Source organism: Phyllobates terribilis, unplaced genomic scaffold, assembly GCF_046119375.1.
Source record: "Phyllobates terribilis strain yellow unplaced genomic scaffold, ASM4611937v1 Scaffold_11__3_contigs__length_659146591, whole genome shotgun sequence".
In the NCBI taxonomy this organism is placed as follows: domain Eukaryota; kingdom Metazoa; phylum Chordata; class Amphibia; order Anura; family Dendrobatidae; genus Phyllobates; species Phyllobates terribilis.
The window spans coordinates 639,078,784-639,099,870 of record NW_027362771.1 but is presented as its reverse complement, the minus strand read 5'-3'; the positions used below and the strand labels follow the sequence as shown (position 1 = coordinate 639,099,870).

The window sequence follows — 21,087 nt, the reverse complement described above, 5'->3', positions numbered from 1 at the left end:
ATTGCCAGGAGTATATATATTTTATATAGCAAAGGATCTCGTTCAATAACGATCAAACCTGAAGTGTCTCCCCTCCACCTATACTGAATTGTCTCAGCGATCTCTATAGTAAATCTTCTTTAACCCTTATTATTTTGTGCAACTGTATATTCTGTACTGTAAATGTCCATTTGTAAAATCTTTGTATATTTTTCCTAAACACTGCTTCCCTTTTGGATTAAATATAAAATTTAGTAGTTCTGTTTCTTTTATTCTTTAATCGTGCCCTACCAGAAAGCAGGCGTTTTGCCAGGCCTGTATTATTGTTCAAACTCGGCAAGTGGTAGCAGCGAATAACATTAATTGGGCTATCGTGAAGTTGGCAGTGACTGTACGGGGCACATACACATATTCCATGAGTTGGAATCCGGAGCTGTGTACGTCATACGCTCACTGTGTGCTTGCCGATAGCTACGTAATGAGTAATCAGTATCATGTGCACGCAAATCCCTGCTCAATCCTGACAGAGTAATGTCAGCGGTGAGGTATTGTGTGATCTCCCCAAGGTCTTCGATGGCATTCCTGACATAGTTCCTCCAAATTTCTGGCAGACGTTTCAGTCACTTCATACGCACGAACAGTATGGGAGAAATGGGAACATGTCTTTGCTGTGGCCCAGCTCTATGTGTCTTTAAATTGTTAGTAGAGTTTTTCCTAAATGTTGGCAGTAATAGGACTCACTGCATACCCTATAACTGTATAGCAGACCCTCTCCTTTCTAATAGGAACATGTCGTTACCGTGGCCCTGCTCTATGTGTCTTTAAATTGTTAGTATGGTTTTTCCCAAATTTTGTCAGCCCTTGCAGTCACTGCATGGGCATTACCACTATAGGAGACCCACTCCTTGATAATGGGAACATTATTTTTTTTACTGAGACCCTCCTCTATGTCTCTTCAAAGGGGTATTGGGGTGTGTCCAAATTTTTGGCAGCCGTTGCAGTCAATGCATATGCAATAACAGTATAGGAGACCCACTCTTTAATAATGGGAACAACAAGGGATAGCCAACTGCTGGCCCTTTAAGAATAGTAAGGGCCACCTAATGGCCCTATAAAATAGTGTTTGTGACTTTCAGAGTCCCTCCTTCATAAATGAAATAGGATGTGTCTGATCATGTCTCACACACAACATGGCCAGATAAGGTAGTGAAATGTTAAAATAACTTTTACTGGTGAATGTATTTTTCACAGTTGAAAGCAATGCAAATGTGCAAAAACTCATCACAAACGCTATTTTTGAACATAGCCCAAGGTGTGGAGGAGTATTTTTGTTTTTGGTCAAGTCATTACCCTGGAAATGTTCCTTAACATTTTTCCCAGGAAAATCCATTTTGGCTTTCTTTTCTTTTTCTTTACAGTCTGAAATTGGGGTGCAAAAGTCCTTAGAGATCCATGATTTGCTCATCTTGATGAAAGTTAGGCAGTCAACACTTTCATGGGACAGCTGGGTGCGTGTAACCATCAGGACACCACCAGCAGCTCTGAACACACGTTCTGGGAGAACGTTGGATGCTGGGCATGAAAAAACCTCCAAGGCGTGACTGGCGAGTTCAGGCCATTCATCCATTTTTGAAGATCAAAATGTAAAAGGATCTAAATCCTCCCTGATGGTATTCATATTGAGCTCTAGAAAGTCTTCCACCATCCTCTCCAGTCGTTCTCCATGTGTCAGACTTGTTGTGCTGGTGCACGAGCTGGTCTAAAAAATGTCTGAAAGGACTCACAGAAACTGCTTCTGCCACTTACTCTGCTGCAGCTAATGTTTTGGTGTTGACGAACTGACGTGTCGGAGGTTGAAAGACTATAGCTGCGATGCACACAGTGTGTCTCACTCCTATATTGGGGAAAAGCTCTATTAAGGTTGCTTAAAAGCTTGTGTCAATACTCCAACATTAGTGCGTCCCTTTCCAGGGCGGGAAGCATCTGCCAAAATTTACTCTTAAAACGTGGACCTAACAGAGTGACAACCCAGTAGTCAGCATTATTTTGAATCCTAACAATATGGGGATCATGTTGCAGAAAGTGCAGCAAGAAGGCACTCATATGTCGGACTCTTCCAGGTTGTCCAATGCCAGACTCTATTGTTGGCTGCGTAACACTGATGAGCGTTTCCTCTGTCCCCTCCTGACAACCACATTCAACAGAGAGGGGATTATCCTCTTTATCTTCTGACTGTTGTTCGCCCATCACCTCTTCCTCCTCCATTTATTCCTCTGCTCTTGCACATTTACAGTATGTCTGGTATCACCAAACCCCCTAGATCGCGGGAAGCCATCGTCACTTGGCATCTACCAGTGTGACGACAGTCTGGAATTTTGAGACATTCTTATCCTTTCCGTATCCTCCTATTCTTCTGGGACAACCACTTCGTGCCGCATGCTATTCAAAGTCTGCTCCAGCATGTAGATGACCGGAATAGTGATGCCGATGATGGAATCGTCACCGCTAACTTGTTTAGTAGCCATTTCAAAACTGTGCATAAGTGTGCATAGGTCCTTAATCTGTTCCCACAACGTAAACGCGATATGCCCCAAGTCCGTACTGCATTGGCACAGGCTATACAACATGACATCCGGCGTCAGGGCTCGTTGCTGCTGCCACAGTTGCTGCAACATGTGCAGAGTGGAATACCATCGCGTCGGCACATCGCATGTCAACCTGTTAACCGGCTTGGAGAAAGACCTCTATATCAATGTAAGTCAATGTCATGTGGGCTGCGAATGGTGGAAGTGAGCACACAGTTTCTGTACTTTCTGAAGCAGCTCATCCAGGCCAGGATAGTGGCGGAGAAATCTCTGTACCACCAGGTTGAGGACATGAGCCATGAAAGGCACGTTTGTGAGTTCGCCTCGGCAAAGGGCCGCCAACAGTTTAGCACCATTATCGCACATGGCCTTCCCTAGATCCAGGTTCAGCGAGACAGCCATTGGTGAAACTGAGCCAGGAGAGCTGTCCACAACTCTTCAGCTGTATGACTGCGATGTCCAAGTCATATTATTCTGAAGACTGCCTGATTGCAGTGAGCCCTTGCTGCTCAGTACTTAGATGGTGTGGATTAGCTCTGCACTGTTGTAATACGTGTCTCATTAAGGCAGAGGTCGAGTGAGCAGGTGGAGGCCCTAGAGGTGGTGGAGGACGCAGAAGCAGTGGAAGAAGTGGGAAATACAGAGGTTTTTTCTGCAAGCCTTGGGGATTCCAAGATTTGAGGAGCAGCCCCTTCCCCACCTGCCCCCACAGCCACCAGAGTCACCCAGTGCTCAGTTAGTGAGATGTAACGCCTTTGGCCATGCTTACTTGTCCAAGTGTCTGTGGTGAAATGCACCCTGGCAGACAAAGATTTAGTCAAGGAAAGGGTGATGTTGTCTGCGACATACTGGTGTAGTGCAGACACAGCTTTCTTAGAGAAGTAATGGCGACTGGGAAACTGGTACTGGGGGACTCCGATGGCCATCAGCTTTGGGAAACCGTCTGTATCTACCAGGTACAAAGGCAGAATTTCCATGGCCAACAGATTTGAGATGATGGAGTTCAACCTCTTAGCCCACTAAGAAATTATAGACACATAGAGCTGGGCCACAGTAACGACATGTTACCATTAGAATGGAGCGGTTCTGCTATACAGTTATTGTGTAGGAAAAGCATATAATGGCTTCTTAAATTTAGGAAAAAAACAATACCAATTTAAAGACACAAAGAGGTTGACCTCAGAGAAGAATTATACGATTGGTGACAAAGAATTGCTTGCTATTAAGATGGCTTTTTCGGAATGGAGGTACCTCTTGGAAGGAGCTAAACATCCTTTCATGGTATATTCTGATCATAAAAACCTTTCGTACCTACAGACGGTGCAGCGTCTTAACCTGAGGCAGGCCAGGTGGTCTCTTTTCTTTTCCCAATTCAATTTTTCCATTCATTTTTTAAATGGAGAAAAGAACGCCCGGGCGGATGCTTTTTCCCAGTCTATGGATATGGCTGAGGACGAGGACGAGCCAAGGCTTATTGTTCCGCCAGAGTGTATGTGGACTGTGGCTCCAGTGTCCCTAAACCAGGTTCCTCCCGGGAGGATGTTCGTTCCTCCAAATTTACAGAATGAGGTACTCTCCTGGGCACATGCCTCTAAGATCGGAGATCATTTTGGGGTTAAGCGTACCATAGAGCTTCTCCATCGGTCGTATTGGTGGCCTCGGTTATCCCAGGACGTTAATGAGTATGTCCAAGCGTGTGATTCCTGTGCGAGAAATAAATCGTCCCGTCAGAGGCCGGCTGGTATTCTTCATCCTTTACCAGTGGCAGATAGACCTTGGGAGCTGGTTGGGATGGATTTTATTGTTCAGTTGCCTAAGTCCCGGGGAAACAAGACTATATGGGTGGTGTCTGACCATTTCTCAAAAATGGTTCACCTGGTCCCTCTGCCTAGGGTTCCTTCCTCCCGGGTTCTGGCATCACTTTTCATTCATCACGTTTTCTGTCTCCATGGAATGCCTGATTGGATTCTCTGTGACCGGGGACCACAGTTTTCCTCCCGGTTTTGGAAAGAATTGTGTAATTTGCTCAGCATTGAAATGAATCTCTCCACTGCCTATCACCCGGAGACCAATGGTCTGGTGAAACGCACTAACCAGACGCTGGTGACATACTTGCGCCATTTCGTTTTGGCCAACCTGAATGACTGGTCGATATTGCTCCCATGGGCAGAGTTTGCCTTAAACAACGCAGTGGCGGATTCCACGGGTCAAACTCCGTTTCTTCTAAATAATGGCCAACATTCTCGAGTCCCGGTTCCTATGCCAGTTTCCTCTGTTGAATCTGGGGTCAGAGATTGGGCTCTGGAGGCGGAGGACGTTTTGGGATCATACCCAGGAGGCTATTTTGGCTTCCAAGAATCAGATGAGAGAGTCGGCTGACACTCATCGCCGTCCAGCCCCCGTATTCTCCCTGGGCAACAGAGTGTGGCTCACGGCTTGCAACATCAGAGTACGTGGGGAATCCGCTAAGTTTGCCCCCCATTTTATTGGTCCATTCAGAATTCTGGCCCAAATAAATCCCGTAGTGTACTGGTTACAATTACCTTGACACATGAGGATTCACGACACCTTTCATGTGTTGCTTCTCAAGCCGGTTCGTCTGACAAAATTTTCGGAACCCCAACCTGCTCCAGACACCAGGGGGATGAATTCGAGGTACAGGTGATTGTGGGGGCTAAGATGGTTCGGGGGAAAAAAATTACTTCGTACACTGGAGGGGTCATGGATCTGAGGATCACTCCTGGGAGCCAGTGGACCACATTCATACTGCCCTGCTCATAGAGGAATATGAGCGTCAAGTAGATGGGGAGGTTAGAAGGGGGATAATGTTAGGTGCTAGGCGCTTGCTGGATCAGAAGTGGGTTCTGAGACATCAGTGGCTTCTGTGGTCTCCCATTGTGGTCCAGCCAGGGCTGATGCTGCACAGCATTGCCGTCCGTCCCAAAGCCTAGCCATTGCATGAGATGTACAAGTAGTATCTTGTGTATTTGTGCCTAGCAACATGAAGCACAGGTTGTGGAGGGAGACTAGGCAACTGCAGCCTAAGTCAGAGAGGCGCCGCCCTGAGCATGCCCGTGACCTGGCGGACCGTGATTGGTGGTTTGGCAACCACCTGATCCGGTGACCTGGCACCGCCTGATTGGTTCACGGGTGGCATCACCAATGGTGTGACGGTGGGCAGGGCTTAGTCTTAAAAGGCCCGCCTACAAACATGGCGGCATGCTCTGATCTTTTAGCAGTGGTGGTGTGGTGTGTACGCTTGGGCGTTCGAGCTCCCCGTGAGCTGTAGCTTGATTCAGGCAGGGCTAGAAAGGGATAGGCTGCCTTAGATGGAGGGAGGTAGGTAGCTTAGGCTGACAGTCCGGCTCTGACAAGGGGGTCGCCATACACCCCGAGCCGTCTGCAGACGCCGTATTCCTGGTACCGCCTGTGGGCCACGTGGAGCGAGTCTTCTCAGTCCGGTAGACTGCCGACTGAGAGCACGAATACCCGGCGGGTATCACACCCGCACCCTAGCACCTACTGCGTAGCCCCTGTGCAGTTAACAGGGCTACAGCTACTTCCCTGGTCGCACATCTCCCATGCAGTTAACGGAGATAGAGCGAACCGCTATACCCATTCCTGTGTGCGGTAACACAGAAGGGTTTTATATTTAAGTTGGTTGTTTTTCCTTCCCACCCGGAAGGTGTTCAGCTGCTGTCCACCAGGCTGATCTGCGGACCCCGGGTTCAGTTGCTTTCCATTTTAATAAAGTTTCTTTGCAACCGTCCCCTTAACACCTGCTATGTTTGTTTCACAGAGCACACAATACGTTTATCAATTCACCATAACATCTGCTATTCACCATAGCATCTCACTCACGGTCCAGCAGTTTGTCCAGTTTATCGTACTCCGCTCTCTCTCAGCACTTCAGCCTGCCCTCGGTCCCGTAGTTGTGGTCACGTAAAAGAATTTTTGCTCCTACACAAGACAAACCTAAGAGATTGAACCCACCATCTACAATCTGTTGGCCACAGAAATAGTGATGTCAGGCCCTAATTATTAGAAATGTGAACACTCCTGTTTGAGTCTCCATCTGCTGGGTTGGTTGTAGTGGAAGAGTTCCCCATTATACTAGGTCTACTCTAGCGAAATTGATTCTTTTGAGCAGATATTGTTGTCACAGGGGTACATATGATATAATCAAAATTAGTTTTCTTAGTTCCGCGGTATTTAAAGCAGGCTACATTTCATATTTTAAGTCTTTGGTGCTGATATTGTTCTTCATACAGGGGTACACATTAGTGAAGGGCGAGCACTCAATGTGTGCAACTTGGGTCAATCAGGGTTGCCCCCATATTCTATAGCTCTTGCTCCTTCTCCTCCTTCTCTTCAGCATCCGAAATGACCACATCAGTCGCAAGCTGGAAGCACTGCCTTGGCCAAGCAGCAACAGGCTGTGCTGAAGCTAATATGCTTAGGTGACAAACAACAAAACGCTGAATAGTTGTGGACAGCTCTGAAAAAGCAGGCAGATCTGTGGCTGACACCGATGAACCTACAGCCAGGCATGGTCGTGTGTGACAATGGCCGGAACCTAGTGGCGGCTCTGAGGTGAGGCGAGCTCACACACGTACCATGAATGGCCCAAGTGCTTAACCTCGTGTTTCAGCAGTTTCTCAAAACCTACCCAGATCTGCCAGAGCTGCTTGTGAAGGTATGCCACTTGTGTGCCCTTTTCAGAAAGTCAGCTACAGCTTCCGCCACCCTGGCAATGCTTCAGCAGCGTTTGCAGCTTCCAACTCACAGACTGGTGTGCGATGTGACCACATGTTGTAAATGAACCTTGCAGATATTGGGAGGGATTTGTGAGCTGCAGAAGAAAGCTATTGAATACCAGCTTCAACACACCTGTGGGAATTCAGGTCAGCCTCTGCACATAACAGCTGATAAGTGGGCATGGATGACTGACATCTGTACTGTCCTCCAAAACTTTGAGGACTCCAACAAGACGGTGAGCGGCAATGACTCCATAATTAGCATCACCATCCCGCTACTCTGTCTACTGAAACGCTTGCTGCTCACAGATAAACAAGAGGCATTGCAGGCAGATCAAGGAACTATGCAGCCCAGCCTCATCTCATCTCAACGTGGATTGCGTGATAATGAGGAAGAGGAGGATGAGGAGGAGAATATGGACAGTTGTCCTCTTGGTGAGGACAGGGATGTCTTGACTGTGTTGCAAGTCTTGATACCCCTCTTTCAGTCTGTGGGAAAGCTGTATGAGTTTCACTTAATGATGATCTTCAGTAGCCTAAACTGTGGCTTTGCTTATGCACGTTATTTCTCAAAATGCATTGCAGATCAAGCCATTTTCCTACTCTGTAGCCATGAAATTCAAGGCACAAAGAAAGATCTTTGTGTGTGACTAAGCAACACCGAGAAGTGTGAGATGATGCTGGATGGGCTGCCATTGCTTATGAAACAATCTGCATTAGAGGACTTCCTGGGAGAAATGACAGCTGGAGTAGATACAGTTTTCCTCTATGCCAGTCCTTACACCTACCTAAAGAATATGGCTGAAGTGAAATACAACTGTCACCAAGAAGCAGGGTCAGACTGAAGAACATTGGGCCCACCAGAGGATTTGATTCTGAGGGCCTACCTTTCCCCCCTGCTCAAGAGCCCCATAGCAGCTGCAAAGTTTGAGCTATGAAATCTCCTGAAAGAGAAGCCAGGGCCCACTGGAGTATTCTCCGATTCTCTGGTTGGCTCGTCCAACCCTGCCGAGAAGCAGCCCTGACTAAGCAAAGTCTGTGATAAGGTTCTCGGACACTCTATGGTTGCTTTTTTACTGAGGAGGAAACCGGAAAACCCGAGGGAAAAAACGGCAAACATGGGGAGAACATCCAAATTACTTGCTGATGTCCTTTGTGGAATTTGAACCCAGGCCAGAACCCCAGCACTGCAAGGCTGCTGTGCTAACCACTGAGCCACCGTGCTGCTCTCTCTGTTCTCCCTCTGATATCAAACTTGCCGGATAAGCTTGCACCTACTGCCACTCAGAGTCTTCAGCTCCTTTGTGAGAAACTAAAGTTTGGGGAGCCACTTAGTCTAACAAATAAAATTCCTGAGAAGGAAAATGTGGATGACTTCGCTTTTGGTACTGGGTAAAGTGCTAATACCATGGCGTCGTGCCATAATTCACTGGAAATATTCCAGGCTGGTTGGAGACAAGCTCATTCCCAGAGAAATGTACGAGCAGCAAGCTAAGAAGATGGTGGCCTCTGTCATCAAAAAGGAGTTAGCTCGTTGTCTAGGAGACTGACCAACATTGCTGTCTACCTTGTGAACATTGTGTTGAAGCTTGCAAAGTGTCACGGGTTTACTGTGACAGAAAGGAGCCAGAAGACCGCAGTGTCTGATTCTTCCCACTCCTGCAGTCATTAGAAGCCTTTCAAATTCATATTAATCATTGCAGGAGTTAATCTGCTCAGTTGTGAGCTCCTGGAAGCTTACCGTGATTTAGGTTCTCGGCAAAATGGCGAATATTGCAAATTCGACGATCGTTATCTGAACCGAATATTGAAACATTCGCTCATCTCTATTAAAGATGCTATATGCTAAATTTTATTATCATTATCATTAACATGTAGAAGCGATAAAATATAATTAATAGTATGAATTAAAAAGGTTTTCCAATTTTCTCATCTCTTTCTTCTGCTACATAAATCTTTTCTTACTACAAATCAACCAATATTTCATCATAGCAGAATGAATTTCTTTGTTTCTTAGACTGTATATCATGGGGTTTACAAGGGGGGTTGCTAGAGTGTAAAGAAGAGAAAATAATTTATTTATAGTCAATGATCGTCCTCTGTAAGGGACCATGTAGATTATGAGCATGGACCCATAATAGGTACAAACAACCACCAAGTGAGAGCTACAAGTTGAGAAAGTCTTTTGCCGACCTGAGGTGGAGGAAATTCCAAAAATAGTGATAAAAATAAAAACATAAGTTATATTAACAAACAAAAATGGCAATATAATAATTGGAAAACAAAGTATAATCATTTCAATGTCAAGAATAGTTGTTTGTGAGCAAGAAAGTTCTAAAAGAGGGGCATAGTCACAAAAGAAATGGTTAATTATATTCGGCCCACAGAAGTCTAAGCCACATACAAGTACAAGGGAGATGAGCACTAGCATAAAGCTAAGTATCCAGGATGAGATGATCAGGCTGTATCTAAGCTTCAGACTCATCATTGAGATATAATGTAGAGGTTTACAGACGGCCAAGTAGCGGTCATAGGACATGGCCGAGAGCAAAAAACACTCAGCACTTACTGTTCCTCCATACAAATAAAATTGGGTTAAACACTCAATAAAAGGTATAGCACTCCCTTCCCTTAAAATTACATCCAACATTTTAGGAACCACACTTGTTACAATGATTATATCCAGCAGGGCCAAATGTCCCAGGAAGAAATACATGGGAGAACGGAGATGTTGACTCGTGGACACCAATAAAATAATCACAAGGTTTTCACATAAAATCATACAATACATAAGAAGAATAATATAGAAAAATTGTAACTTGTAATCAACCAGTTCGGGGAATCCCAATATCAGAAACTCAGTAACGATCGTAGAGTTGGCTTCATCAACCTTCATGATTAAATGTTACAAAAATGTTGTCATCATATCAAAGAAATGAAGAGAATGTTCTCTGCTCTTGTTACAGCGAAAACAATTGTCAAAATTCAAAATGTCACAATCCAAAACAATATAATAAAAACCCTTGATGTTTAGAAAATCCAAGAGATTAGAAGTGCAACAGGTCCGTCTGGTTTGTGGAGATCACTGGAGATAATGCACGAGATGTGAAGGATTCTGCAAAGACATAGACAAAACTCATAAACTGTCTCTTCCAACAGTTCTTCCACTACTAGATCTCCATCGTAATGGACGGTTAATGATAGTTAATAGGGGAACAAAATATGTAGATCATTGATCAAAAACTTTACAGAACGTAAAGAAGGCAGCCATCATTTCCTCTAGTCACGGACAACACTTGAGATATTAGGGATGTTACCTATGATGGGATGACAGATATGACGTCTACTTCTCAGGTTTTCTCCTTACCTTCTTCTGTAATCTTTAAGAAGTTATTTTTTAGTATCCGGCCTTCATTGCTGACAGTAAGAATCCTAGTGTCCTGGTAAATGTCACCTGTAAGACAATGATGTGACAGTGGGACATTGCTGTATCTGTGTGGATCCCTTATCCTCACTATCCAATTCTAAATAAAACATTCTCTCCCGATCACTAGAGAACAGCTATTTGTGCCATACTGAACATGGAGGCATTTTATAGCGTTGGCACAGCGGGGAAGGGGCACTTGGGAGTCATTTACTCATTTAATAATTATCTACTATCAGGTCTTATTTTTGTTATTTTCAGGAATAAATTAACATAATTTGCAATAATTAAATGTAATTGGATAATGAGAATGTATCCGCTGATACCTGAGAGTTACCCATGGAGACTAATATAGAACATTGCCACAGGAAATCGCAGGGATTTTGTAAATCTTTGACTTTACTGGTTTTATGTTACTATGTTGTGTTACAACAATGAATGAGTTCAGATTCGGTGACTGCTACTCGGATCCATTCACTCCTCTCCCTGCGATCGTAACTCAGCTCTCATAATACACCCCTGTATTATCAGTACACTATATATAGTACCATCCAAAAGTTTGGACACACCATCTCATTTAAAGTTTTTTCTGTATTTTCAAGACCATGAAAATTGTACATTCACACTGAAGGCATCAAAACTATGAATTAACACATGTGGGATTATATACTTAACAAAAAAGTGTGAAACAACTGAAAATATGTCTTATATTCTAGGTTCTTCAAAGTAGCCACCTTTTGCTTTAATGACTGATTTGCACACTCTTGGCGTTCTCTTGATGAGCTTCAAGAGGTAGTAACCGGAAATGGTCTTCCAACAATCTTGAAGGAGTTCCCAGAGATGCTTAGCACTTGTTGGCCCTTTTGCCTTCACTCTGCGGTCCAGCTCACCCCAAACCATCTTGATTGGGTTCAGGTCTGGTGACTGTGGAGGCCAGGTCATCTAGTGTAGCACCCCATCACTCTCCTTCTATGTCAAATAGCCCTTACACAGCCTGGAGGTGTGTTTGGGGTCATTGTTCTGTTGAAAAATAAATGATGGTCCAACTAAACGCAAACCGGAAGGAATAGCATGTCACTGCAAGTTGCTGTGGTAGCCATGCTGGTTCAGTATGCCTTCAATTTTGAATAAATCCCCAACAGTGTCACCAGCAAAGCACCCCCACACCATCACACCTCCTCCTCCATGCTTCACGGTGGAAACCAGGCATGTAGTGTCCATCCGTTCACCTTTTCTGCATCGCACAAAGACACGGTGGTTTGAACCAAAGATCTCAAATATGGACTCATCAGACCAAAGCACAGATTTCCACTTATCTAATGTCCAATGCTTGTGTTATTTAGCCCAAACAAGTCTCTTCTGCTTGTTGCCTGTCCTTAGCAGTGGATTCCTAGCAGCTATTTTACCATGAAGGCCTGCTGCACAAAGTCTCCTCTTAACAGTTGTTGTAGAGATGTGTCTGCTGCTAGAACTCTGTGTGTCATTGACCTAGTCTCTAATCTGAGCTGCTGTTAACCAGCGAATTATGAGACTAGTGACACGGATAAACTTATCCTCAGAAGCAGAAGTAACTCTTGGTCTTCCTTTCCTGGGGCGGTCCTCATATGAGCCAGTTTCTTTGTAGCGCTTGATGGTTTTTGCAACTCCACTTGGGGACACTTTCAAAGTTTTCCCAATTTTTCGCACTGACTGACCTTCATTTCTTAAAGTAATGATGGCCATTTGTTTTTCTTTACTTAGCTGCTTTTTTCTTGCCATAATACAAATTCTAACAGTCTATTCAGTAGGACTATCAGCTGTGTATCCACCAGACTTCCGCACAACACAACTGATGGTCCCAACCCCATTTATAAGGCAAGAAATCCCACTTATTAAACCTGACAGGGCACACCTGTGAAGTGAAGACTATTTCCGGTGACTACCTCTTGAAGCTCATCAAGAGAATGCCAAGAGTGTGCAAAGCAGTCATCAAAGCAAAAGGTGGCTACTTTGAAGAACCTAGAATATAAGACATATTTTCAGTTGTTTCACACTTTTTTGTTAAGTATATAATTCCACATGTGGTTATTCATAGTTTTGATGCCTTCAGTGTGAATGTACAATTTTCATAGTCATGAAAATACAGAAAAATCTGTCAATGAGATCGTGTTGTTATGTTCTGCTACCAGAGCTAAGGAAAGAGAGGAGATCTGTCCCTACGATAGAACTCAGCTTAATCCCTACGATGTAACAGGGGACCTGATCCTGCGATCAGACCTGCTAAAGTCCTAGGCTAGTCTGTACGGAGACCTATAGATGTGGGGAAGGAATCCCTACAAGTACTAAGGACTGGGAGGAATATGGGACACCTCCTAACAGAAATAGTAGCAGACAGACGAACAAACAAAATACATAGAACACAGAGGTCAGCAGACCAAGCAAACTAACAGAGCAAGACACAGAGCACAGGCTAGCTAGAAAGTAGATATACAATGAAGTCCAGCAAAGCCAGAAGGGCGGAGCAGGATTAAATAGGCCAACAAGGTCATGTGACCAGCAAAGGAAAAAAAACTAAGAGCAAGGTTCTAACAGTACCCCCCCTTCTAAGAGGATCCTCCGGATCCCCTAGGACCAGGCTTATCAGGAAATCTCCTGTGAAACGCTCTGATAAGTCTGGACGCGGAAACATCATCCGACCTCACCCAAGAGTTATCCTCGGGTCCGAAACCTTTCCAGGCCACAAGATACTGCAAACTACCTCTATACCGTCTAGAGTTAAGGATGCGAGAAATTTCATATTCCCCGTCCTCCACCACCGGAGGAACAGAGGCAGAGGCGTCACAATCCGATACAACAGCTTTTTTCAACAGAGAGACATGAAATACCGGATTAATTCTCCAGGAGGTAGGAACCTCCAACCTAACAGCAGATTGGTTGACAACCTGAAGCACCTTAAAGGGCCCTACAAACTTGGGACCCAATTTCTTAGAAGGAATCCTCAACCGCAGATTCCTAGAGGACAACCAAACCATGTCACCAACAGCGAACAAAACCTCCTGTCGTTTCCTATCAAAGTAGTCTTTAGATTTTCTGTTGGCCTCCTGAAGATTACCACGCACATCCGTCCAAACTCTCTCCAAATCACCAGAAAAATTCTCCTCCTCAGGCACGGCAGATCCCAACTTGGAGAACGACCCAAACGACGGATGTCTCCCAGAACAACAAAAAAAAGGCGAACAACCAGCAGAAGAAGATGTATGATTGTTCAGAGCAAATTCAGCAAGTGGCAGAAACTCAGACCACCCCTCTTGATTGTCTGCCACAAAACAACGCAAGAACTGCTCAACATCCTGGTTTTTCCTTTCTGTCTGGCCATTAGATTCAGGATGATATCCGGACGAGAACGACAAATGAATTCCCAACCTATCACAAAAGGCACGCCAAAAACGAGCCACGAACTGAGGACCCCTATCAGAAACAATGTCAGTAGGAACGCCATGAAGTCTGACAATTTCCTTGACAAAGGCCTTAGCGAGAGTTTTAGCGCAGGGCAGTTTGACGAAAGGAACCAAGTGACACATCTTGCTAAAACGGTCCACGACCACCCAGATGACAGTAAAACCCTCAGAGGGGGGAAGGTCAGTTATAAAGTCCATAGCCAAATGTGTCCAAGGAGCACTGGGAACCTCCAAAGGACAAAGCAACCCCGCAGCAGGAGTATGTGAGGACTTAGATCTAGCACATATAGTACATTGACGCACCCACTTAATGACTTCCTTCTGCCATCCAGGCCACCAAAAACTGCGACCCACCAGTCTCTTGGTCTCAGAGATTCCGGGATGACCTGCCAACCGAGATTCGTGACACTCAACAAACAAATCTCTCCTAAAGGTCCCAGGCACAAACAACCTCCCATGAGGAGTGTTAGAAGGGGCATTCTCCTGTGCTTTAAGAATCTCATTTTCCAAAACGGAGTCCAAAGCAGCTATCACAACACCTTCTTGTAAAATGTTCTCCTCTTTCTCAGCACCGACTATGGGAGAAAAACTGCGAGACAAGGCATCCGCCTTAACATTCTTAGTACCAGGGATGTAAGTAACGGAGAAATTAAACCGCGAGAAAAACAGTGCCCACCTAGCCTGACGGGCATTCAGGCGCTTGGCAGCATCAAGATATATCAGATTTTTATGATCCGTAAGAACCTGAACGGGAAATTCCGCACCTTCCAAGAAGTGGCGCCAGTGTTCAAATGCGAGTTTAATAGCCAATAATTCCCGATTACCAATATCGTAATTCAGTTCAGTCTCCGAAAATTTTTTTGAAAAAAAGGCACAGGGATGTAATCCATCCCCGTTATCCTGAGACAATACTGCGCCAACCCCCACAGAGGAAGCATCAACCTCAACCAAAAACGGCCTAGTAACATCAGGCTGCATAAGGATGGGAGCAGAGGTGAACCTCTCCTTGAGATACACAAAAGCTTCAATGGCCTCAGAAGACCACTGAACCGCATCAGCACCTTTCCTGGTGAGATCAGTCAGAGGTTTGACAATACTAGAAAAAATTTTTATGAATTTTCTGTAGTAATTGGCGAAACCCAAAAACCTCTGTATCGATTTCAAACCAATAGGCCTAGGCCATTCCTGCACAGCCTGAACCTTAACCGGATCCATCTCAAAACCTTTGCTGGAGATAATGTAGCCCAAAAAACTCATTCTCTGTACAGCGAACTCACATTTCTCCAGCTTAGCAAAAAGCGAATTGTCCATTAATAACTGTAATACCTCACGCACGCTCCGCCAATGAGACTCCAGATCCGGCGAATAAATCAAAATATCATCCAAATACACAACCACATTTTTGCCGATCAAAGGTCTAAGGATGTCATTAATCAGATTCTGAAAAAATGCAGGAGCATTAGTAAGACCAAAAGGCATAACCAGATTCTCAAAATGACCCACAGGAGTGTTAAAAGCAGTCTTCCATTCGTCACCCTCCTTCATGCGCAACAGATTGTATGCCCCCTTAAGGTCAATTTTAGAGAACCACTTGGCCCCCATTAACTGGTTAAACAGATCAGGAATCAATGGCAGTGGGTAAGGATTGCGTACAGAAATTTTGTTAATCTCACGAAAATCCAGACAAGGACGTAAACCGCCGTCCTTTTTTTTTACAAAAAAAAATCCAACCGCCACAGGAGACTTAGAGGGCCTAATGTGACCGGCGGCCAAACTTGTCTGTATGTATTCCTCCAAAGCCTTTCTCTCAGGAATAGTAAGGTTAAATAAACGACTTTTAGGAAGAGTCGCTCCAGGGACAAATTCAATAGAACAATCATAGTCTCTATGGGGAGGCAAAACCTGCGATTCCTTCTCAGAAAAAACTCTCCAAAAATCCTGAATAGGAACAGGCAATTCTCCCCTATCCAAAGCTGCAATACGTCCGTTACAACACTTGTCATAACATTTATGGCTCCAGGATTTAATTTCACTGGTAGACCAATCCAGTACAGGATTGTGAAATTTTAACCAGGGCAATCCCAATATTACTGGAGAAGGCAAGTTATTCAAAACTACCAAATCCAATTTCTCATGGTGAACACCATTAATAGTGAGAGGAAATTCACAGACCTTGAGAGTAATATTCTTCAAAGGGGAACCATCCACAGAAACCACAGCAATGGGGGATGATAAAGGTTCAGGTTTTAAATTGAGTCTTTCCACGAATCCCCCATCAATTACATTCAGAGTAGACCCACAATCCACAAACACCCGAAATTCCATTAATTTTTTCTGAGCAATCGTGGAAGCAGCTAAAAATATACCCTTGGAATTTAAACAGGCAATACGGGCGTGACTGACCATTTTTTTTTCTTTCTTCATACGAAGCTCACAGCCTTTAATCAAATGACCAGATTTTCCGCAATAGAAACACAAGCCTTCAGAAAATTGACGGTCTTTTTCTTGAGAGCGAGGTGTCACCGATCCAATCTCCATCGGTTCACCACTGTTAGTACACACATTCTCATAACCAGAAACTGACATAGCAGAGGATTTGCTCTCATTAACCCTTGCACGCAGTCTTCTATCCACCCGTATAGCTAATTGCATAGCCTGTTGCAAATCTTCAGGTGTAGGATAAGCAATTAGCAGGTCTTTAACCCTTTCACTGAGCCCAGCAAGAAATAGACTTTTCAGAGCAGAATCGTTCCACCCTGTTTGAGTAGACCAACGACGGAAATGAGTACAATATTTTTCCACATTACCTGATCCTTGTTTTAAACGTCTCAACTCAGTCTCAGCTGATGCGACACGGTCAGGATCATCATATAATAGTCCCAAAGCAGAAAAAAAACTATCCACTGATCTGAAGCATGTATCACTAGGTTGCAAAGAAAAGGCCCACTCCTGAGGCTCTTTGCGCAAAAGTGACATTATGAACCCTACGCGCTGGGATTCATCCCCAGAGGACTTGGGTCTCAAACGAAAATACAATAAGCAAGCATTTTTAAATGAAAAAAATTCTCGGTGTTCACCAAAAAATAAATCCGGCAAACATACCTTAGGCTCCAAGAAATGTGCTCCAGGACAGTTACTCACGTGCTGACGGAGCTCGGCCACCTCCAGAGAGAGTCCCTGCAGGCGATGAGCCAAATCCTGAACCGACACCATGATGGAACAGAAAAATCTTTCCTTAGAGAATTTGCTGGCTGGACTTACTGTTATGTTCTGCTACCAGAGCTAAGGAAAGAGAGGAGATCTGTCCCTACGATAGAACTCAGCTTAATCCCTACGATGTAACAGGGGACCTGATCCTGCGATCAGACCTGCTAAAGTCCTAGGCTAGTCTGTACGGAGACCTATAGATGTGGGGAAGGAATCCCTACAAGTACTAAGGACTGGGAGGAATATGGGACACCTCCTAACAGAAATAGTAGCAGACAGACGAACAAACAAAATACATAGAACACAGAGGTCAGCAGACCAAGCAAACTAACAGAGCAAGACACAGAGCACAGGCTAGCTAGAAAGTAGATATACAATGAAGTCCAGCAAAGCCAGAAGGGCGGAGCAGGATTAAATAGGCCAACAAGGTCATGTGACCAGCAAAGGAAAAAAAACTAAGAGCAAGGTTCTAACAGGTGTGTCATCCAAACTTTTGGTCTGTACTCTCTCTATATATATATATATATATATATATATATATATATATATATATATATATATGTATATATATATGTATATATATATATATATATATATATATACAGCACTCAGTATAAGTGAGTACACCCCTGTATTATCAGTACATTATATATACAGTGCTCAGTATAAGTGAGCACACCCATACATTATCAGTACATTATATATACAGCGCTCACAATAAGTGAGTGCATCCTTTGTATTGTCAGTTCATTATATATACAGCGCACAGTATAAGTGAGTACACCCCTGTATTATCAGTACATTATATATACAGTGCTCATTATAAGTGAGCATACCCATGCATTATCAGTACATTATATATACAGCGCTCAAAATAATTGAGTGCATCCTTTGTATTGTCAGTTCATTATATATACAGCGCACAGTATAAGTGAGTACACCCCTGTATTATCAGTACATTATATATACAGTGCTCAATATAAGTCAGTACACCCCTGTATTATCAGTACACTATGTATACAGCGCTCAGTTTAAGTGAGTACATCCCTGTATTATCAGTACATTATATACAGTGAAGGAAATAAGTATTTGATCCCTTGCTGTTTTTGTAAGTTTGCCCACAGACAAAGACATGAACAGTCTATAATTTTAAGGGTAGGTTAATTTTAACATTGAGAGATAGAATATCCAAAAAAAAAATCAAGAAAATCACATTGTATAAATTAGATAATTTTTTTTGCATTTTGCAGTGAGAAATAAGTATTTGATCCCCCTGGTAAACAACACTTAATACTTGGTGACAAATCCCTTGTTGGCAAGCACAGCAGTCAGACATTTTTTGTAGTTGATGATGAGGTTTGCGCACATGTCCGGAGGAATCTTGGTCCACTCCTCTTTTCAGATCATCGATAAATCATTCAGATTTTGAGGCTGTCACTTGGCACCTCGGAACTTCAACTTCCTCCATAAATTTTCTATGGGATTAAGGTCTGGAGACTGGCTAGGCCACCTTTGACCTTACTGTGCTTCTTTTTGAGCCACTCCTTTCTTGCCTTACCTGTATGTCTTGGGTCATGGCTGGGTCTTCCAGCAACACAATGACCCATCTTCAATGCTCTTACTGAAGGAAGGAGGACGTTGGCCAAAATCTCGCGATACATGACCCCATCCAGCTTCCCTTCAGTACAGTGCAGTTGTCATGTCACCTTTGCAGAAAAGCACCCCCAAAGTATAATGTTTCCCCCACCATGCTTCACGGTTGGGATGATGTTCTTAGGGTGGTACTCATCCTTCTTCTTCCTCCAAACATGGCGAGTTGAGTTAAAGCCAAAGAGCTACATTTTTGTCTCATCTGACCATAGCACCTTCTCCCAATAACTCACAGAATCATCCAGGTGTTCATTCGCAAGCTTCAAATGGGTCTGCACAAGTGCCTTCTTGAGCAGGGGGACCTTGCGGACACGGCAGGATTTTATACCTTTAAGGCGTAATGTGTTACCAATGGTTTTCTTGGTGACTGTGGTCCCAGCTGCCTTTAGATCATTAACAAGTTCCCTCGTGTAGATTTAGGCTGATCTCTCACCTTCATCATGATCAATGATACGCCACGAGGTGAAATTTTGCATGGTGCCCCAGATCGATGTCGATTGACAGTCATTTTGTATTTCTTCTATTTTCTTACTATTGCACCAACAGTTGTCTCTTTCTCACCCAGCATCTTACCTATGGTTTTTTAGCCCATACCAGCTTTGTGCAGGTCTATGTAGAGGTTAAAGTCTGACTGATTAATTGAGTCTGTGGACAGGAGTCTTTTATACAAGTGACTATGTAAGACAGCTGCCTTTTATGTTGGTAATGAGTGGATTAGGAGCATCTAACTGGTCTGTAGGAGCCAGAACTCATAATACTTATTTCTCACTGCAAAATGCAAAAAAAAAATTCTAATTTATACAATGTGATTTTCTTGTTTTTTTTTGGGGATATTCTATCTCTCAATGTTAAAATTAACCTACCCTTAAAATTATAGACTGTTCATGTCTTTTTCAGTGGGAGAACTTACAAAAACAGCAAGGGATCAAATACTTATTTCACCTACTGTAGCTGTGGAATACCTGACTAAAACAATCACCAATTCTGTCCCCCACTCAGCAGCACTTCTCCCTACTCTGCCTGTTTCTGGGGTTGACTGTGAAGAGCATAGGGTCACCAGGTCCTACATAGACCTGGTGGCGCTATGCGGCCAGCCAATCACTGTAATGCCACAACCATCATGGCTATGACATTACAGTGAGTGTCAGGCAATCCCCGCATATTAATTGGCTGTCTAATGAGCGCCAAACATTCAGGGCAGGGACCCAAGCTCCCGCCCGAGCATCCCATAAATACTCGCCGTGCATCTCGAGCATTGAGATGCTCGGTGAGTACCGACCAGTGGCGAGCACACTCGCTCATCACTATTTTTACAATAGAAAAATTGCCCTTAATATTTGGTCCAGAAACCTTTGTTTGCAATTACAGAGGTCAGACGTTTCCTGTAGTTCTTGATCAGGTTTGCACACACTTTGGCAGGGATTTTGACCCACTCCTCCATACAGATCTTCTCCAGATCTTTCACATTTCAGGACTGTTACTGGGCAACAATGAGTTTTAGTTGCCTCCAAAGATTTTATATTGGGTTCAGGACTGGAGACTGGCTAGGCCACTTCAGGACCTTGAAAAGCTTCTTAAAGAGCCACTCCTTAGTTGCCCTTGCTGTATTTTTCGAGTCATTGCCATGCAGAAAGACTCAGCCACAACTCATCTTCAATGCTCTTACTAAGGGAAGGAGGTTGTTGGCTAAAATCTTGTGATACATGACTACATTTATCCTCCCTTCAATATGGTGCAGTCATCCTTTCCCCTTTGCAGAAAAGCATCCCAAGAGTATGATGTTTCCCCACCATGCTGCAAAATTGGGATGTTGTTCATGGGGTTGTACTCATCCTTCTTCTTCCTCCAAACACAGTGGAGTTGATACTAAAAAGTTCTATTTTGGTCTCATCTGACCACAATACCTTCTCCCATGCCTCCTCTGGATCATCCAGATGGTCATGGGCAAACTTCTAATGGGCCTGGACATGAGCTTGTGTGAGCAGGGGGACCTTGCATGCCCTGCAGGATTTTAATCCATAATGGCATAGTGTGTTTCTAACGGTAGA

General features: G+C 44.0%; 1 protein-coding gene across 1 annotated transcript; it reads right to left on the bottom strand.

The window, feature by feature from the left end:
• Positions 1-9,266: 9,266 nt before the first annotated feature.
• LOC141165447 (olfactory receptor 6F1-like) lies at positions 9,267-10,217 on the bottom strand. The gene has a single exon (XM_073651044.1). The coding sequence runs from the start codon at positions 10,215-10,217 to the stop codon at positions 9,267-9,269; it is 951 nt and encodes a 316-aa protein (XP_073507145.1).
• Positions 10,218-21,087: the final 10,870 nt, after the last annotated feature.